This window comes from Chrysemys picta, chromosome 3 (genome assembly GCF_011386835.1).
Source record: "Chrysemys picta bellii isolate R12L10 chromosome 3, ASM1138683v2, whole genome shotgun sequence".
Taxonomy (NCBI): domain Eukaryota; kingdom Metazoa; phylum Chordata; order Testudines; family Emydidae; genus Chrysemys; species Chrysemys picta.
Genome location: NC_088793.1, coordinates 159933130 through 159951795, shown reverse-complemented (window position 1 = coordinate 159951795; position 18666 = coordinate 159933130). Strand labels below are relative to the sequence as shown.

General features: G+C 44.2%; 2 protein-coding genes across 13 annotated transcripts in view; both read right to left on the bottom strand.

The window, feature by feature from the left end:
- Positions 1 to 255, bottom strand: part of LOC135982680 (centromere protein F-like) — a 48526-nt gene extending 48271 nt beyond the window's left edge. Inside the window, exon 1 of one of the 3 annotated variants that reach the window (XM_065590643.1) lies at positions 144 to 255. The gene's annotated coding sequence lies outside the window, so the exon portion shown is untranslated. The remainder of the gene's footprint in view (positions 1 to 143) is intronic. The other 2 variants (XM_065590641.1, XM_065590644.1) reach the window with 2 other exon arrangements.
- Positions 256 to 6048: 5793 nt separating this feature from the next.
- Positions 6049 to 18666, bottom strand: part of TAF1A (TATA-box binding protein associated factor, RNA polymerase I subunit A) — a 29521-nt gene continuing 16903 nt past the window's right edge. For 8 of the 10 annotated variants that reach the window (XM_005289618.5, XM_008175382.4, XM_024111894.3 and 5 more), the window contains 5 exons: positions 15110 to 15176; positions 13091 to 13214; positions 11418 to 11578; positions 7996 to 8160; positions 6049 to 6386 (listed from right to left, as the gene is read on the bottom strand). In XM_005289618.5, coding sequence (XP_005289675.2) covers positions 8018 to 8160; positions 11418 to 11578; positions 13091 to 13214; positions 15110 to 15176 — 495 coding nt within the window. In that variant the 3' untranslated portion in view covers positions 6049 to 6386; positions 7996 to 8017. Of the gene's footprint in view, positions 6387 to 7818; positions 8161 to 10776; positions 10903 to 11417; positions 11579 to 13090; positions 13215 to 15109; positions 15177 to 18666 lie in introns of those variants that run through there. The other 2 variants (XM_065590638.1, XM_042848601.2) reach the window with 2 other exon arrangements.

Here is an 18666-nt window from a genome sequence, read left to right as displayed (position 1 = left end):
AGTGATCAGAGAAGCTTTTATTAGGAAAAAAACATTATTCTAAACACCTTAGAAAATCTGAGAACAAACAAATACAAGGGTGATTGTTGCAACAGTGAGAGTTATTACTGAAAGCAAAAAGGATGAATTCTGATTTCATTTACAAAAGGTATATTCGCTGAAGTAAATTGTACTTGGACTTTCAGAAAGCCTTTGACAATCCCTCACCAAAGACTCTTAAGCAAAATAAGCAGTCATGGGATAAGAGGAAAGGTCTTCTCATTTAACAATACCTGCTTAAAAGACAGGAAATGAAGTGTAGGAATAAATGGTCAGTTTTCAGAGTGAACAGAGGCAAATAGTGAGGTTCCCCCAAGGATCTGCACAGGGACCTGTGCTGTTCAACATATTCATAAATGATCTAGAAAAATGGGTAAAAAAAGTGAGGTGCCAACATTTGCAGATGATACAAAATTACTCAAGATAGTTAAGTCCAAAGGGGACTGTGAAGAGTTACAAAGATCTCACAAAACTGGGCAACAAAACGGCAGATGCAATTCCGTGTTGATAAATGCAAAGTTATGCACATTGAAAAATGTAATCCCAACTATACATACCAAATGAAGGGGTCTAAATTAGCTGTTACCTCTCAAGAAAGATCTTGGACAATTCCTTGAAAACATCTGCTCAATGTGCAGGGGCAGCCAAAGCTAACAATGTTAGGAACTGTTAGGAAAATGACAGATAATAAGATAGTAAGTATCACAATGCCACTATATAAATCCATTGCACACCCCATCTCAAAAAAAAAGAGAGATATATTAGGACTGGAAAAGCTACAGAGAAGGGCAACAAAAGCAATTAGGGATATGGAACAGCGTCCGTACGAGGAAAGATTAAAAAGACTGGGACTGTTCAGCTTGGAAAAGAGACGAGTGGGGGGAGGGGGAAGAGATATGATAAAGGTCTATAAAATCATGAATGGTGTGGAGAAAAGGTATTATTTACCTTTTCCCCTAACACAAGAACCAAGGGTCACCTGATTAACTTAATAGGCAGAAGGTTTAAAACAAACAAAAGAAAGTACTTCACACAACGCACAGTCAACCTGTGGAACTTGTTGCCAGCAGATGCTGTGGATGCCAAAAGTATAATTGGGTTCAAAAAAAGAACTAGGTAAGTTCATGGAGGATAAGTCCATCAATGGCTATTAGCCAGATGCTAGGATGGATCACTCGATAATTGCCCTGTTCTGCTCATTCCTTCTGAAGCATCTGGCATTGGCCACTGTCCAAAGACAGGATGTTGGGCTAAATGGACCATTGGTGTGACCCAGTATGGCCATTATGAGTTACTCTGGATTTGCATTGTTGTAATTGAGATGAAAATCAAGCCTAAATAATGAGGACAGAGGTAGGGCCAAATTTTCCTCTCAGTTAGCCTGGTTTCACACTGGTGTAACTAATGACTTTAGTGCAGAGATACTTCAAAGCTATCAAGCTGTTCTCTACCCTCTTATTTCCCTCACCTCCACCCCACTCCTTGATGCTTTGTTTCATGTTTCTTTTTCCTAAATTAGTAGACCATGTAGCGCATATATTTCTCCCCAGGTGAATCATGCTAGAGCTTTGAAGGGTTTGTGGTTGTTAGTTAAGAACTCCATCACTCGCCCAACAGGTCAGACAGCAGGTTCTACAAGAATTGACTTTTTTTTTTTTAAATATTCTAGAAAGGTTTAGCCTTTTTTTTTTTTTTTTTTTTTTTTTTTTTTTTTTTTTAAGATTAGCCTAAAATCAAATGCCATTTTTCCTTTTCTTTGGAAATTACTGGGCTTAAGTTGTTTAACATCTCAGCTCTTTAAACCCTCCTCCCCCCACTTTTCATTTCAGGAGACAATTACTAGTCAGAAGGATTATAGGAAACCCAGTCTCTTCCAAATGGGGATATGCACCTCTCAATTCTTGTTGAGCCAAAGAAAGATGGAGCCATCCTGATGTGCAAGACCCCAGAAGAAAGCACAGACCAGAAAAAGAACAGGCTGACAAACTACCCTTAAGGGAAGCAAGTACCTTTGTGTGGACCATTCCAGAAGCATGCTAACCCTGAAAGACAATGCTGATGAGATCCTGAGGGAGAAATGGAGCCTAACCCCAGGGAATTTTGCAAATCCTCTCTTCAAGTCTATCTAGCTTGACTACTGTTACCTGTGATTTCTAAAGAAAAAAATCAAGCATAACTTCTATGAATCTTGTACATTAAGAAGTTCACCCTAGCTAGGATATGTGGAATGAACCTAAACTTTGTCTTTCAGAAGTTCTGCTCTTCTGACAAAAGTCTCATGCTAGCAATGCATATAACCTTGACCTGTATTCTTGTCAGATTTCACAAATAAGGCCTGATCAAATCTTGATTTGGAGACTGCCAAGAAAAAACAAAAACCCAGGGTATTGCAAAAAGTGGTGTTAGCATTCTTACTGCTAAGTCACAATTGAATTAATGTCCACTTTAGTGCTGGATTTGGCAGGGATGGAATGTCTTTCAGTTGAAATGTAAAGCTAAGGTCCTGACCATTTGATGTTATTAAAGATCAGCTAGTACATTTCCCACGAGCCAATATTACTCCTGGCCAAATTCTCACTTGGATAATTACATTCTGCCTATCTACACTCACCATGCAGTTTCAGTTGGACGTGCTGTTCTATCATTATTCACTTGCTATTGCATTGTTAAAGAACTTCTTCCTTCCACCCCAGGGGTGGGGGAGGCGATTCACCAAAAAAATGCTTTACAGGTTATATATAGAGGAAAGACCCTATACACGTGGAAGTTGTAAGAACTGGTTGTTAGCAATAACAGTTCTAGGTAACTACTGTGTGAAAGGTAATTGTATGAGTTTTATTTTAATATAAACAATATGTGAATCTAACAACTTTACCAAGTTGTAACCAGGATGTATCATGGCTGATTTCACATATAGTTCATGACCATATGCTGTTACCACTTGGGTCCTAACGGGTGTGTGAAGGAATCCGAGGGGTGCAGCCTGGGACTGTGGGACCGTGGTGCCCCCTGAACTTTCCTCAGCTTGGGCTGTCTCTCACAATGCCTTGCTAGTGACCAGCAGCAAACCCCCTCCATGCGCTGTTATCACTCAGCACAACTGCATGTGGAGCCCCACACCCCGCTAGACTGCATGAATGCTCCCAGAGCCACTCATGAATCACACAAATCCTCCCAGCCTTGCACCTCGGGAATATATTGTCTTGCACTGCTCAAGACAAGCAATGCAGATTTATTAATAGGGTCACCACTTCATCAATGGAAAGTGGATATACACCAGCCTTTGCAAACCTGAGCAGATTTGCCACACACTTCATACAAACTCACTGGTAAAGATAAACAGTTTAAAAATTTTATTGACTACAAAAGATAGATTTTCAGTGATAGACAAAGAGTCAGAGTTAGTTACCAAAAGAAATAAAATATGAGCACGCAGTCTAAACTCTCAACTCTATTAGTCTGGGCAACAACTAGATTAAGCAATTTTCTCACCCCACTGGATATTGCTGTTCATAGTACACAGATTTTACCCTGAAATCTGGGCAAGTCCCCTCAGTTGGAGTCTTCAGTCTCCTTGTTGCTTGCAGCGTAGGTGGGTGAAGAAGAAAGGCCCAGCATGTGGCCCGTGTCTGTTTTATACCCTCAGTCCTATGTGCTTGGAGAACACACAAGTCCAGGCATGTCTGGGGGCATTGCTGAGTCTCCAGGCAAGGTTGAGCAATTCCCCTGGTGTGGCCTCATGCAGGTGAGTCATTGAATTGTAGCTCCTTGCTGGACAATGGCTGTTGATGGTTGTTTGACACCCCGCTGGGCGTTGGTTACTTTCCTTGCTGTTGCCTCTGGGGAGCGAATATCTGATTCCCCAACTTACAACATGCTTTAGTGACAACCATACAATACAATTCTCATAACTTCATATACATTAAGGATATACGTATATGGATAGAGAAATGACTTTCAGCAGAACATAATCTTTCCCCGATACATATAAAGCATGCCTTGTAAGGTAAGACCATGATTATATAAAAATGAGGAATATGGGGGTTCTTCTTCAAGTGCTTGCCACATGTACTGGTGCCAGAAGATTTTCCCTTAGCAGTATCCGTAGGGGACCAGCTCTGGAGCCCTCTGGAGTGGCGCGCACATGTTGCGGTATAAGGGGCGCCATCGGCTCCCCGCACCCTCAGTTCCTTCTTGCCACCAGTGACATGCGGCAGTTTAAGGTCTCTAGGAGAAGGACACATAAGTGACAAGTGTTGCATGTGTAAGTCGTTCAAACCCAGAACGAAAAAGGAGAAAGACATCCATCTCAGGGCACTCCTGATCGAGTCGGCGCTGACCCCGGCCCTGGAGCAGAGGTCCGACTTGGCGCCGAGCACCATAGCGTTGGTACGGTGCGTCCCGCCTGTCCTGTCTACGAGCCAGCACTGATCCCCCTCTCTGGCCAAGAAGTCCAAGAGGTCCGCGAGGGGAAGATCTCCCACTTCCCATAAGAGAAAGAAGAGGGCCGGAGGAGAGCCAAGACCGATACTGGGCAGCTCAACACCTCTGTCAGGGAGTCGACCCCCTCCCATACTATGCCTGCCACACTGAATAGTGACGAGGGCCTCTGTCAACGCGAAGTCCCATCAACGCCCGAGGCCCTGCAGGCAGCGCAGGAGATCCTGACGCTACCGGTGCCGCCCACACCGGCTCCGGCGGTACCCAAGCCCAGGGGTAAACCCACCTTGTGACCTTTTCTAGTGTCCCCGCCTCAGCAGTGCACTCCCCATTGCGGGGGACATCCCCCCAGCATTCACCCGCACGGAGCGGTCATGTATCGGACTTTGGGAGGTAGGCTCAGAGATGCCCTCTTCGGACTCCGGATCCTGGGCACTGACAGCGGGATTTGAGGTGCGGCTCGCCGGTAACCTGGCACAGACCTGCGGAGCCACGCGGCCCCTGGCATGAGCGTCGAGACAGACCCATCGCGTCTCCAACGTCTCGGCACTAGTCCTGCGACTAATCGACAGAACGGGGTCACCGGTCACCCGGCCACTGGCACCGAGACACAAATCCCTTCAATCGGGGAGATTCTATAGACAATGAGCCCGCTCTAGATCCCGGTACAGGTCAAGCAGCGCAAGGCATAGATCGGTGGTCTACCAATGCAAATCCACCGAACACCAAAGATCCCTGGGGTCCCAAGGAAGGAACTTGTCGGGTCGGATGGGTCAGCGTCGAAGCACAGTGGCCAGCACCGCAGTGAGGTCACTCTGCAGCGTCTGTTCCTCTTACAACTCCGGTGCTGATCAGAAGTCCCTGGTAGCAGGACAGGCCCCAATACCAGTGGTACTGTCAACCTCATCAGCACTGCAACTGACCTCAAGGCCTCTGGGCCAATGGCCAGCAGCGTGGTACCCCTGGAATCCATGGGGGTTCACTCAGCCTTCCCAGGCTGCCCAATCAGTGGTGGGGGCCTCAGATAGGCCATCGGCCACAGCATCCCACCCTCCGCCGGAGGTGGAGGCCTCACAGGGGAAGACACCCCCCTCCCAGGCCCATGAGGACCTAGGGGAGCAGCTAGATGGACCACCAGGGGATGTGGTGGATCCCTCGGCACTGGCTTCATCCTCAGCATCACTGGATAAAGCGATTACAGGTCCCCCTCACCCAGTTCTGCCAGACGACGTCAAGGGTCATCAGGAGCTTTTGAAGAGCGTCGCCTCTAACCTGGGGCTCCAGGCAGAGGAACTTGTTTAACATCCTTTGCTCCACAGCACCCGCTAGAGTGGCTTTACCCCTACACGAGGGGGTATCGAAAATAATTTGTGCCCTATGACAAACCCCCTCCTCCCTGCCACCCATCTCAAAAAGGGCTGAGTGCAAATATTTTGTGCCAGCTAAAGGCCATGAGTATCTCTATACTCACCCAGCCCCAAACTCCCTCATAGTTGAGGCCGTTAACCAGAGGGAGAGGCAGGGTCAACCCGGGGCTACACCCAAGAATAAAGACTCGAAGAGACTGGATCTGTTTGGGCGAAAAATGTATTTGTCTTCCAGCCTTCACTTGAGAGTGGCCAACCACCAAAGCCCTCCTTGGCCACTATGACTACAATACTTGGCAGTCTATGGCCAAATTCGAGGTCTCGCTGCCTGAAGGGTCCAAGAAGGAATTCCGGGTGATCCTTGAAGAGGGCATGGCTGCAGTGAGCACAACCCTCCAAGCAGCCTTGGATGCAGCAGACTCCGCGGCTCGCCCCATGGCCTCGGCCATCTCCATGCGAAGGGCGTCCTGGCTGCTCCTCTCGGGTCTGTAAATGGAGGCTCAGCAATTGATGCAGGACCTCCCCTTCGACGGCCAGGCCCTGTTTGCAGAACAGACAGACAGTAAATTGCATGGCCTTAAGGACTCCCACACTACCCTGAAAACTCTGGGGCTGTATGTTCCAGGTCCAGCCCGTAAGCGGTTCAAACCGCAGCAAACTCAGGGCCAAGGGAGTCAACCCCACCAGGAGCCCCCCCATAAGAAGAGTAGTGGCTACAAGCGCCGCCTGAGCCACCCACCTCCTCCCTCTGCCCAGTCGGGCTCAACTCACAATAAGCAGAGGGGCAAGCAAGCGTTTTGAGGGTGCGCTCAAGGGCGACCTACCAGACTTTACCCCAGATCCGTCTGTCCTGCTGTTCTCCAACCACCTTTCTTTTTTCCTCCCCGCATGGATAGCTGTAACTTCAGGTCCTCAATACGGTGGCTGCGCCCCAGCCCCACAACTCAGCTGGGGGCTGCAGTGGGGACCATGCTGTGCCCCCGCCATGGTGGGGGGCTCAGCCTGTCAATCCTCCCTCCCCTCATCAGACTCCATTCCTCTTCCCCCCCCCCCCAATTATTTTTAGTAAAGTCACGGACGGGTCACAGGCTCTGTGAATTTTTGTTTACTCCCCATGACCCGTCCATGACTTCTACTAAAAATAACGACAAAATCTTAGCCTTAATAATAACGGAAACTTACAGATGTGCAAAGTAAGAAAAATGCTACTTGAAAACCTATTAGAGTTTGATTTATGGTTATTAATTTTGTATATTTTTGACTATTTGTATTTTCATTGTTATAAAGCTTTAACTTTTTAAATCAGTGTCTAGTTATTAAATAATAATCTGACCTGGCTCCTATTATTCAAGTCCAACCCCCCCGCCTCAAATTTCCTGCAACTGTGAAAATTTAAATCAATAAAAATAGGGGAAAAAAATGCTTCAAAATAGATATTAGCCTGTGACATTTTAAAAAGGACACACCAATTCTGCCAAGCCTAACCATAAGCCACTATTAATTAAGCCTATGTACTCCACACACTTTTCCCCTAGTAATTGATTCCACAGATTTCTCAGTCTAGACGATAATCCCTAGAAGGTGTCAACTAGCAACATGTCTTGCTTAGTTGTTTAAGTATTTCTCAGACTGCATTTCTTGCAGCATAACAAGTGAGAGGGTGGGAAGTTCCCCTATGGGAACACATGACTTGGAAAACTCCAGCTGCAGCCAGACATTAACTATTTTATGTCACTGTCAATTTGACTGGATTAGAAACATGGCCTTGCTCCACTCCCATTTAAGACAATGTCAAAACTCGCTTTGACTTAAATGGGAGCAGGATCAGTCTCAATATCAGCAAGCTATAGGTACAGTGCTCCACCATTACTTTTCCACAACTAAATACCTTTCAAATATGTTCTTGAGGCATCAGCTCTGCTTATTACATCTCACACAAACAAATATGGACTAAAATATTAAAGAAAGCAGATTCTCTTACTCCCCTTTTATTATAAATAAGAATACAAACCAAAGAATATGGCCAGCAATATACTGAGTCTAGTACTGAGCTAGCAATCTAGTCTCAAAGTTCTTTGAAGTGAGAACCTGTAAAGAAAAGCCTCACAGAAAAGCTGGGAAAATAATTTAGCATTTTTAATAAGAGGACCTTAAAAGACATCTTGTAAACATCAAAGGTGCGTGCAGGAATCCAAAACACCAGATGCTCTCAAATGGGTAGAGCTGTGTTTCTTCACAAATTTCTTCATTGTCCGAAACTTTTCCTTCTTGGCTTTGCAGCCTTGGTGTGAAACATATTTAAAATATTTGCAATCTAAAACAAAAATGAAATGACGTTGTGACAGTGTACCCCATAAGGCTTTATGGGGGGGGGTGTGCTTATAAATGTATGTACGACATAACTGGAATATGTTTTGTGCTGCCTGTGCCATGTAACATATCTCCGTAAAGGTTATGGTCTACTATATCTATTCATCCTATCTGTACACATATATCATTTTCTACTTGAGGTTATGAATATGGGCTGTATACTTGCGTGGTTTCTAAGTAAGCTTTGTGAGGCATTTGATCAGTTTCTTTAGGAAGGAATTCGCAAGGTTAAGTACCTGATCAGGAAGCACTTAGGGAACAATGCATCTTGGAATGCTCCAATCCACATAAGAAGTCTTCCTGGAGACATACAAGATACCATGTAGGCAATGGCTTCGGCCTGTATAGAATGAGTCATGCAGGGACATGTGACTTGCCCAGGTGACTCCAGAACTCCATCTTGGAGCTGGACTTGCATAGGAGAGAGGAAGGGGGTCTCCACCCACAAGAGAGTCTATTTAAACCCGTGGGAGACCCCTCCATTTTGTCTTCAGCTGGCTAAAGAAGGAGCCTCTCCACCCCCAGCCCCCCCGTATACTTGTAGTTACTGTCCTTTGTTCCAGTTTCCTTCAGGGGGTATGAGTGATTGCTGGACCCAGGCTAAAAGGCGATTAGCCTGTAAAAGGGAGTATTCTGGAACTGGTGAGGATCTTATCTGTATTTAGTTTGATTAGACAGATTTGCGCATTTTATTTTATTTTGCTTAGTGACTTACTTTGTTCTGTCTGTTGCCACTTGGGACCACTTAAATCCTACTTTCCGTATTTAATAAAATCACTTTCTACTTAGTAATTAACTCAGAGTATGTATTAATACCTGGGGGAGCAAACAACTGTGCATATCTCTCTATCAGTGTTATAGAGGGCGAACAATTTATGAGTTTACCCTGTATAAGCTTTATACAGGGTAAAATGGATTTATTTGGGTTTAGACCCCATTGGGAGTTTGGCATCTGAGTGCTAAGGACAAGTACACTTTTGTGAGCTGTTTTCAGGTAAACTTGCAGCTTTGGGACAAGTGATTCAGACCCTGGGTCTGTGTTGGAGCAGACGGGAGTGTCTGGCTCAGCAAGACAGGGTGCTGGAGTCCTGAGCTGGCAGGGAAAACAGAAGCAGGGGTAGTCTTTGCACATCAGGTGGCAGCTCTCAAGGGGGTTTCTGTGATCCAACCCGTCACAGACGCTATAAACCACACTGTGATACAAACTGAAGAACACAAAATGCTTTTACACAAGAGGCATTTCCCTGAGCACAAATGTTCCCTTAAAAGAAAAGTTTCTATAATAGAAGTCACTGGTATAAGATGTGCATGCATAAGGTATATCACAACTACCAAATAAGCAGTTGTAATATTTAGACCAAGAAAGTCTCCCACACGTCCTCAAAGACAGCGATAAGGTAGGTGTAGGTAATTGTACATTTCATTGGGTTTTTCTGGCAAGTCTAATTTTGTAATACCCTTCAGATATATTAAGACTTAAGAGTGCAAAAAAAGTTTATTTACCCCCAGAAAGTAAGTATATATACACAAGTCCAAATATTTAGTAAAACTAATGTGCCCTATTCTCTCTTCAATATGTGCATATTGCTTCCTTAGCTTAAAGGGCTTCAAGAAAGTCATCCTACATCTGGAACTAAATTAGTTAACTGCCCACTTACTGATAACAGCCAAGTGTTCAGTGGCCGCTTGTTGGACGTAAAAGTGGGCTCCTGATATTAAAAATAAGTCTGGAAGGTGTTAGTAATGGAAAAGCTGACCCATTAAAGGATGAATAACATTGCCTTTCGCTGGAAAATCCCAGCTACTTCACAAACTTCAGACTAATGCCTCAATCATCTACTCTACTACTATGGGCAGGAGGGACCTTACTCAGACAGGTCGTACTCTGGGGGGGCAAGGAAGAAGGTGCAGTGCTGCCTCCATGGCATTGTGCAGCCCTCCTTGGGAATCCACAGAAGGTCCTCTGCCAGAGTTCCAGGGTGAGAGTGCTCTGCGGGAGCAAGGGACCAGCCATTTCCACTACAGTCATCCCCCTTCCTGACAGCATGGATTTTTACCTGATTTTAGTCTGATTAAGAGCTTATGCGGTCTGCAACTCCTCACAGCCACAAGGACTCTGCACCTCTTGAATACAGGCCTATTTGTGGGGACGATGGAGAGAAGTGGGACTTGAACTGGAAGAACCTAGGGCTAGTGAAGCAAATCAGAGCTGTGCTCCGATGAGCCACAAGTGATTCACCCAAACACAGCTCCACTCCATTCCATTTCTCCATCCTCCCTGTTTCATTTCCCCTTCTCCCATGTGTGCCCCATGAACTGCCATCAAGCTACCCACCTCACATAGCTCTGCTTGCCTCGGCTCAATAGACAGAGGACTACTATACTCCAGCGTCAAGGCTTATAAATCAAATCATTCTCCTTATATGCAAGTTTGGACATACAACATTAAGCAGGAAAGCACTAAATGCACAGCTTATTTTCAAGCACTAAGAAGTTTGTTTGAATAATGACATGATGGTATCTCTCAAGCATACACATCATTTTATACTGGAGACCTTACTGATATCCTAGTGGTCACTGCAGATCTGTTCTGTTATGAGAGTCAGCCATCCAACTAAACAACCATGCCCCTGAAGACAGTTTCCAGGCAAACCACACCCAACACAGGCCGAGCTTCCTTGGGGTCCTATTGAGATAAGAATATAGTTCTTAAGTACTGAGTAGCTCCCTAGACACTAATAATAGACAACACTCACTCAGGAAGTTGCTTCCTCATAGTATTTCTGGAATGACGGCTTCAGGGGTACTAACACTAATGCGACACCTGCTAATATTTCTTCTTGTGTTCCTAATCTTCTAATATTATTCTGTTTATTAGCTCGTTCTTATTTTGACTGTCAATGACTCAACAAGGGGCAGATAAATCAATCATTCAAACCACGATGAATATAGCTCAGTGTCATTTCAAGGGAACCATAGCTGCAGCAAGACCTGTGAGATGTGAACTACACCTCAATGGCAAATACCAAGCATTTTAGAGCCTCTCTTGTATTCACCCTTGCAGGATCACGCCAGCCTCTTTCTTGAAATCACGAGGCTGAAAATTCTTCCAGAACACAAATCAGACACGTCCCCTGCCATTAAAGCTTGAACTAGCCAATATTTCTATTCCACGGAGTAAAGAAGAAGATTTAAAATTACCTTTTCCCAACAAGATTCCAGCCACCAATGCTTTTTCACAAGCAAGACTTTCATTTTCCTGCCAATTTCTTTTCGCCAAGTAGTGGCTAAAGTGGAAGGCTGGCCACCAGTCCTTTCTGGAGTTCCACTCCTCCGTGACCCAGTCAAGATGCTTGCTAGAGCTGGAGAGAGTTAATAGGTTACAGCTAAACTTGAGTTGGGTGGGAGGAATCTTTTTTTTAAATAAAGTGGAAATTACCAAAGCATTGCTCTGAGTGCTGCACATTTCATATGTTGCTTACAGGGACCTGGAATGCATGTGGTATTCAATCCACCACAAATTTGATAGAAAAAAGTGGTAGTGGCCACCGTAGGGCTGAGTGGCACTGCCAGCTGAAAAGAAAGAGTTACACTACAGAATGCAGCACCATCTCATTTAAAGTCTGCATGCTGGCACTAATTAGGGTTTGAAATGAGAACTAAACTAAATTTTATACAAAAAATGGAGTGACATTTTAGTTTGTGCGCCAGTTTAGTACAATAGTAGTAAGCAAATTTAATAACTACATTTGCGAGAAATCTGATAGTGAAGTTGTTTCAGTTTAAAGGGGTGTGTAAATCTGAAGTGACGCCAGAGATGAATTTGTCCCAGTTGCCACTTAAGGGACTGACAAACTGACTGTTTTATGGAGGTAATTTTTCAATAAATATAAGAACTGTTCCCAGGTCATTTGGTTATACTCTGGGGTTGGCTCATAGGCCAGGAGATTGCAGATAAGGCTGGTCTTTTGACCAGATTTCACTAAACAGAAACACCACCAAGACACTTCTGGTTTACTAAGTCAACAGTGAAAATATCTTAATTGTTCATCCACGAGACTAGCAACATTGGTTGATCTTTAAATAAAGGCCTCATAAAATCATTGAACATGGGCCTACATGCTTTTCAAACACTACTTTTACTCACCACCAGATCTATTTGTAAAAAAGCATTACATTTACAGGATATTTTACATAGTAAGATATAATCCTGGTCTGATAGAGCTTACTATTTGAGAAGTGTTTTTTCAAAGTGGAGCTAGAAAACAACCTGGAGCACCTTTTACACACAAAACGTGCATACTATGTTAAAGGGCACCACTGACACACTCAGCCAATATTATGAATGGTTCAGGTGCACAGTTTGCCTTTGAGGAAGTAGAGAAGCCTCCAAGATCATCCCTTTGAATGCCTTCATTCACCACTCCTCTGAAGTCTACTCATCACAGTAAACTTCTAACCAGGGTGGGCTGCTTGGAGATGGCTTCCTTTGGAGTTGTAGTTAATGTCACTTAGTGCTGGCTCAGAAACTCACTATCCACACAATGATCATCTTTTAAAAATAAAATTCTTGCAGTATTCTAACAGTAGCAGACCAAACACTGTAGTATCGCCACTGAAAGATGCAGCGTTTGGGAATGCAGAGTGCTATAGGACATTTTATTAAAAGAGCACCCTGATGTCTGGGCACGGTCAGTGAACTACTACAGGACTTGCCAGTTACTCTTCTGTTCAGTAACACAGCAAGCATGTGAGAGGACATAAGCGGACAATGTTCTTGTTACCAAAGTGCATATATCCTAATTTCCATGTGGACTGACCCACTGTAATGTTTAATTCCTCTAGTATGGCAATACCAGATATACTGTACTTACTTCTCCAGGATCTGTTTAATCTGTTTTGCTAAACAGCTCCAAGCTTTTACATGCTCCTTCCACCCAGCAAAATCCAGGAGTGTGAAAATAATCTCCAGCCCCAGTCTGTGGTTTTTTCTTTTTTCTGGAATTAGAATAGGTCAAGTTAATGAACAATCCTGCATTCATTCATAAGACAAGCAGCAACAAGATCTAGATTGCCTTCATTCTGCTGGCCGTGGTGATGCCCTCTTCACAATTCCAGACCTGGTTCTTCCTCCTCCTACTGGAAACCTGGCAAGGTATATCTGTACTCAAGAACAGCTGCTTCGTTTTTGGAACACAGCTTATATTGGAGCTGCTCTCTGTCCTTTTAATCCTGCTTAATGACTGTTGATTGAAGAGGTTTCAAGAGCAACCATCCAGCAGAACCAAGTTCACTCACTCATCCTAGACTGACTGTCTTACAGTGTGGCTGCTGCCTCTGGTCAGCAGATCCCTAGAGCTCACTAATGATGCTCCTGACTGGTCAGTAGTGGTTGCTACCAAAGATCATCTGCCCTTCTCGAGGGGACTGAACACACTGCTTCTGGTTTGTTCCAAGTTCCCACAAGCCCACAGAGAAAAAACTGACTCAATCACAAATCCCCACAATAACCCACAGACCTCCAGGCTAGTCCAACAAGACAACATTTACTACTGTTTACTAGATACGATACTTTTCTCTTACAGTCAGACCCATGCTATTAATACAGTTCTTAAATTTCACTTGCAGCATTTCAGAGTAAACGATCAAGGAAGCAATGTTTGTTCCTCATTTAAAGTGACTCACCACTACTCACGGTAAAATACAATAATGAACAATAAATCTTAGCACACATGGAGGCTAGGTAGCACGCTAATTTAAAAGCACCAACCTTTCTGCTCTGACAAACATTGAGCCCAAATCCCGGTCCCAAAAGCCAATGACAGTTTTGGATATTGAACTTCAGCAGAACCAGGAGTTCACTTTATAGGCTTCCTCCTCATTGATGTGGCACACCCCCTGAAAGGTGCAGTGTATCCTCATTGCTGTCCCCCCATCTCCTTTAATTTAAGTCCAGGCTAGGGTTGAGCGTGCTTAGAACTACACAGGATTGGGTCCTTAATGCTCACTTGAATTGGAAAGGAACAATGTATTTATTTTGTTCCCAGGCTTGATATAGCAGGCATTCCTCACTGAAAACAACATATTTGCCAAGTTTGGATTTTTAAACAAGACTATCTGAGTTATCAGAACAGAAAAAAGGATCTGAAAAATTATCCTAATATATGAGATGTTCCCTGCCAAACTCTGATCATTCAAAACAGCTAAATGGATTTTCCAAAAATATCACGTGTGCGCTGATAACACAAGAGATCCTGAAAATTTCCCCTTTAGGCTGAAGTAAGACAAGTGAGGCCAGGGGAAAGGGAAGGAAAGAACTTGGAATTAAAGAACTGTCACTACACTGCCTACATTCTACAATATACTACATTTCAGAGGATTAATTCAAGAGAAGAGTCTGACTAACATTGTAAGTGACTAGCACATCGAGATGGGGGCTATGCCAATTCTGGAGATTATTTTCAGATAGACAAAGATCCATTTGGAGGAGATGTGGGTTTTGTTCTTGGAGCTAATGAATAATACATACTGAATTCAGGCAGAGTGCTGCACATCAATCCTTTCTGAAAGTCAGAGGCCTCATTATCATGTTGGGCACCTGACACTGAGGTATCCCAAACACTAGTTAATATTGAGATCTGGGCTGTGTTGCCTACATACTCTGACAATTAGTGTCTGCACATTTTTATTTAGACAAGCATTTGTTTGCAGAGGTTTGTAACTATCTGTCAATGCATCTGTCTTCTAGATTCCTGTCCTCCTTGCACCTTATTTTTTTTTTTCCTTTAAAATATACTAAAACTACTTTAAACAGGAAAAAGCCAACAGCCATTCTAGGAAACTTGTACTTAGAATAACTTTAAGGAAAAGAACACCGGTATCCAAAGACTTACTTGATTTTTGAAGCATGGCATTATATTCTAACATTAATTCATGAGAGGGAACAATCTCGTGCAAAATCTGGAAAAAAAAATGTTTCTGTTATAGAATCTTCAAAAAGATTTGCAGAGTCCACACTTCTGCTTCACCACGATATCTGTTTTTTATTAAAATAAACAATTTGGTCCTTTAATTCAGTCATGCACAACAACTTCAACAAATAACACTTAGGGCTAGATTGCAGTTTTAAGATACTTCCTATGACGGGGAGGCGCAGTATCTTGGTGGCAGGCAGTTCACAGAGGCATTGTGTCCAATGCAGGCACAACATTTATCAGGAGCTGCCTGAGGAAGCATCCAATACATCCTTTAGCAAAGTGCTGTGTGCGCTCCTCTTGGACAGACCCAATTCCACTGGCTGGTGGTGCACTAGTGCTGGGCGATCGTCCCATTTTCTCCCACACTCATTCTCTCTGGAGTTTCTAATGCAACAGTTGGTGCTAGTCCACAATCCTTGCATAGCAGGAGCGCACGGACTGAGAATCTGCTGCAGATGGGCAAGATGTGTTCCTTGTGCCTGCTGCCCTCCCTTTTATGCACCCACATAGGACTCGGCACAACCTAGCTCATAGTGTTCATTACTTCCCTCTTTTGCATTAATTTCATCTTCCCTCAGGGTTTCCTTAGTACACTAGCTCTGCACAGTCTTCTCCATTATGACTGACCCAGTCAGATGTTCCACAAGATCCATTATTAACCAGTGACAATGACCCCACCCTCCCACCTCCAATAGCACAAGGAGTGGAACCAATCAGCAATCAGAAAGGAATGGAGAGAAAAGCAAAATGCATTTATTTTAATGACTGGAGTAAAGAAATCTACTAGGACCAGAAAAGACATCATCCAACAGCCGGAGAGAACTAGATTCTTTAAACGTTTATCCAGATGGTGAGCTTTAAGAGGTATATCTTGTACTTATCTGATACTTGATCATTCGACTGCAGAAAAATGCATTGTTAATAGAAATAATAGTATATGGAAATAGTCGAAATCAAAGACTTCAGGTACAGTGGTAAACAGCTTTCCCCTCATTAGGTACTTTTATGGCCCTCGGTACCATAGTATCTCAGCATCTCAAACACATGGTGACCAGAAATAAACTTCAAAATGCATAACAAAGACTAAAAATGGCCATTGACTAATTGGGGAATTCAGGACAAGTAATTTAATCTTACTAGCTATAAAAGTGTCTATAAACCATTGTCCTCAAAGAGGCATTGTGATTACTAGACCACATTGCCTTTTAGTTAGTGAGGGACTGGAAAGAGATATCGGTTTTCTATTCCCTAACCAGGCCCTTGTGTAGAATAAATGGACAAAAATCTGACATCAGGAATCAGAACATTCAAAAACCAGTAGAAGAACACTTCAATCTCTCTGGTCCCTCAATAAGAGACTTCAAAGTGGCAATTCTTCAACAAAAAAACTTCAAAAACAGACTCCAATGTGAAGCTGCAGAACTGCAATTAATTTACAAACTGGATACCATCAGATTAGGCCTGAATAAAGACTGGGAGTGGTTGGGTCATTACAAAACCTAAACTTAATTTCCCCAATACTAATTTCTCCCTACTGTCTGTAATGGGCCACTCTCTTACCACTTCAAAAGTTATTTTTCCTCCCTTGGTATCCTGTTGTTAATTGATTTATCTCATTAGATTGATCTCACACTTGGTAAAGCAACCCCCATCCTTTCATGTATTTATATCTGCTCCTGTATTTTTCACTTCATGCATCTGATGAAGTGGGTTCTAGCCCATGAAAGCTTATGCCCAAATAAATTTGTTAGTCTCTAAGGCAGGGGCGGGCAAACTTTTTGGCCTGAGGGCCACATCAGGTTTCAGAAATTGTATGGAGGGCCGGTTAGGGGAAGCTGTGCCTCCCCAAACAGCCAGGCGGGACCCATCCCCTTACCTGCCCCCCCCCTGCTTCTGACCCCGTGACAGCACCCCCCCCTCCCCGGGAGCCCTGCCCCATCCAACCCTCCACTCTCTGTCCCCTGACTGCCCCCGGACCCCCTGCCCCTAACTGCCCCCCGCCACCCCATCCAACCCCTCCTCTCCTTCCTGACTGCCTCCTCCCCCGGGACTTCTGCCCCATCCACCCCCCCCTTCTTCCTGACTGCCCCCAGAACGCATGCCCCCATTCAACCCCCCCCCCCCCCGTGTTCCCCACACTCTGACCACCCCAACCCCTATCCACACCCCCGGCCCCTGACAACTCCCCAAACTGCCCTGCCCTCTATCCAACCCCCCTTCCTCACTCCCTTACCATGCTGCCTGGAGCACCGGTGGCTGGCGGCACTACAGCTGTGCCACCCGTCTGGAGCCAGCCACGCACTACAGAGCACCGGGTCAGGCTGGGCCCTGCAGCGGCGCTGCCCCAGGAGCTCCCAGCCCTGCTGCCCAGAGCATTGCGCCAGCGGTGGAGTGAGTTGAGGCTGCGGGGGGAGGGAAAACAACAGGGGAGGGGCCAGTGTGAGCTCCCGGGGCAGGCAGGAGGATCCCGCAGGCCGGATGTGGCCTGCGGGCTGTAGTTTGCCCACCTCTGCTCTAAGGTGCCACAAGGACTCCATGTTGTTTTTGCTGATACAGACTAACACAGCTACCACTCTGAACACTAATGAAAGTGTTTTGGTGCCACCAAGTGGTTAAAATTATAATAAACATGGTAAGCAAAAAAAATGTACTGACGTTTAGGGAGCAAGGGCAAATCAATTCATAATTACCCAAAGGGAACAAAATTAGCTTAGCGTAGAGAGGGCACAACTACCAATGGACAGCAGTAATAGCAAGTTTTACTGTATCTTAGTTCCACAGTTCACTGAAAATGTCAGAGAAACCAACTGCTAGGCAGGATGACTGAAATCAGTGTGCACAAACAGAGCAAACAGCAAATTGTTTTCTTCAGTAAATTAAATTTAAAGATAAAACTAGGACAAAAGCAATGTATGTTGTATGCAAACCTATTTACGTAGCTCCAGAAAGCTATACCAACACCTTTTCTGAACTAACTGGAAACGGTTAACATATAAAATGGAGAATCAGTCCCAAAACGGATCAAGACTAAACACACAGATTTGAATTTAGACACGTTGTGTGAAAGTAAGACAGTAGAAGACGTTATTTGCTCTGCACTCTATCAATTCCAAGTTTGAGTCTGCATTTTGGTGTCCTGTCAAAGTGGCATCCCACTTCCTTTATGATCAGTGCAGACTGCAAAATACAAACTTACCAAAATGATTGGATAAGTTCTACTTTGCAACAGCAGCATGTGCACACTATACAAAGAAATAAAACAAGGTAGTCAAGAGTTCTCATGTGCTGCAGACTATACAACAGGAAAGTTATTGAGTTAACTGTGTGATCGGTTGAACATAATGGAGTGAAACAGTTGAGAGAAAGAACAGAACCAGAAGCAGATGATGCTCTGGGCTGTAAAAACCAAAAAAAAAAGGATTAATTTTTTCAGAGACTAAGATTGTGATCCGGCAAAGCCCTTAAACATATAT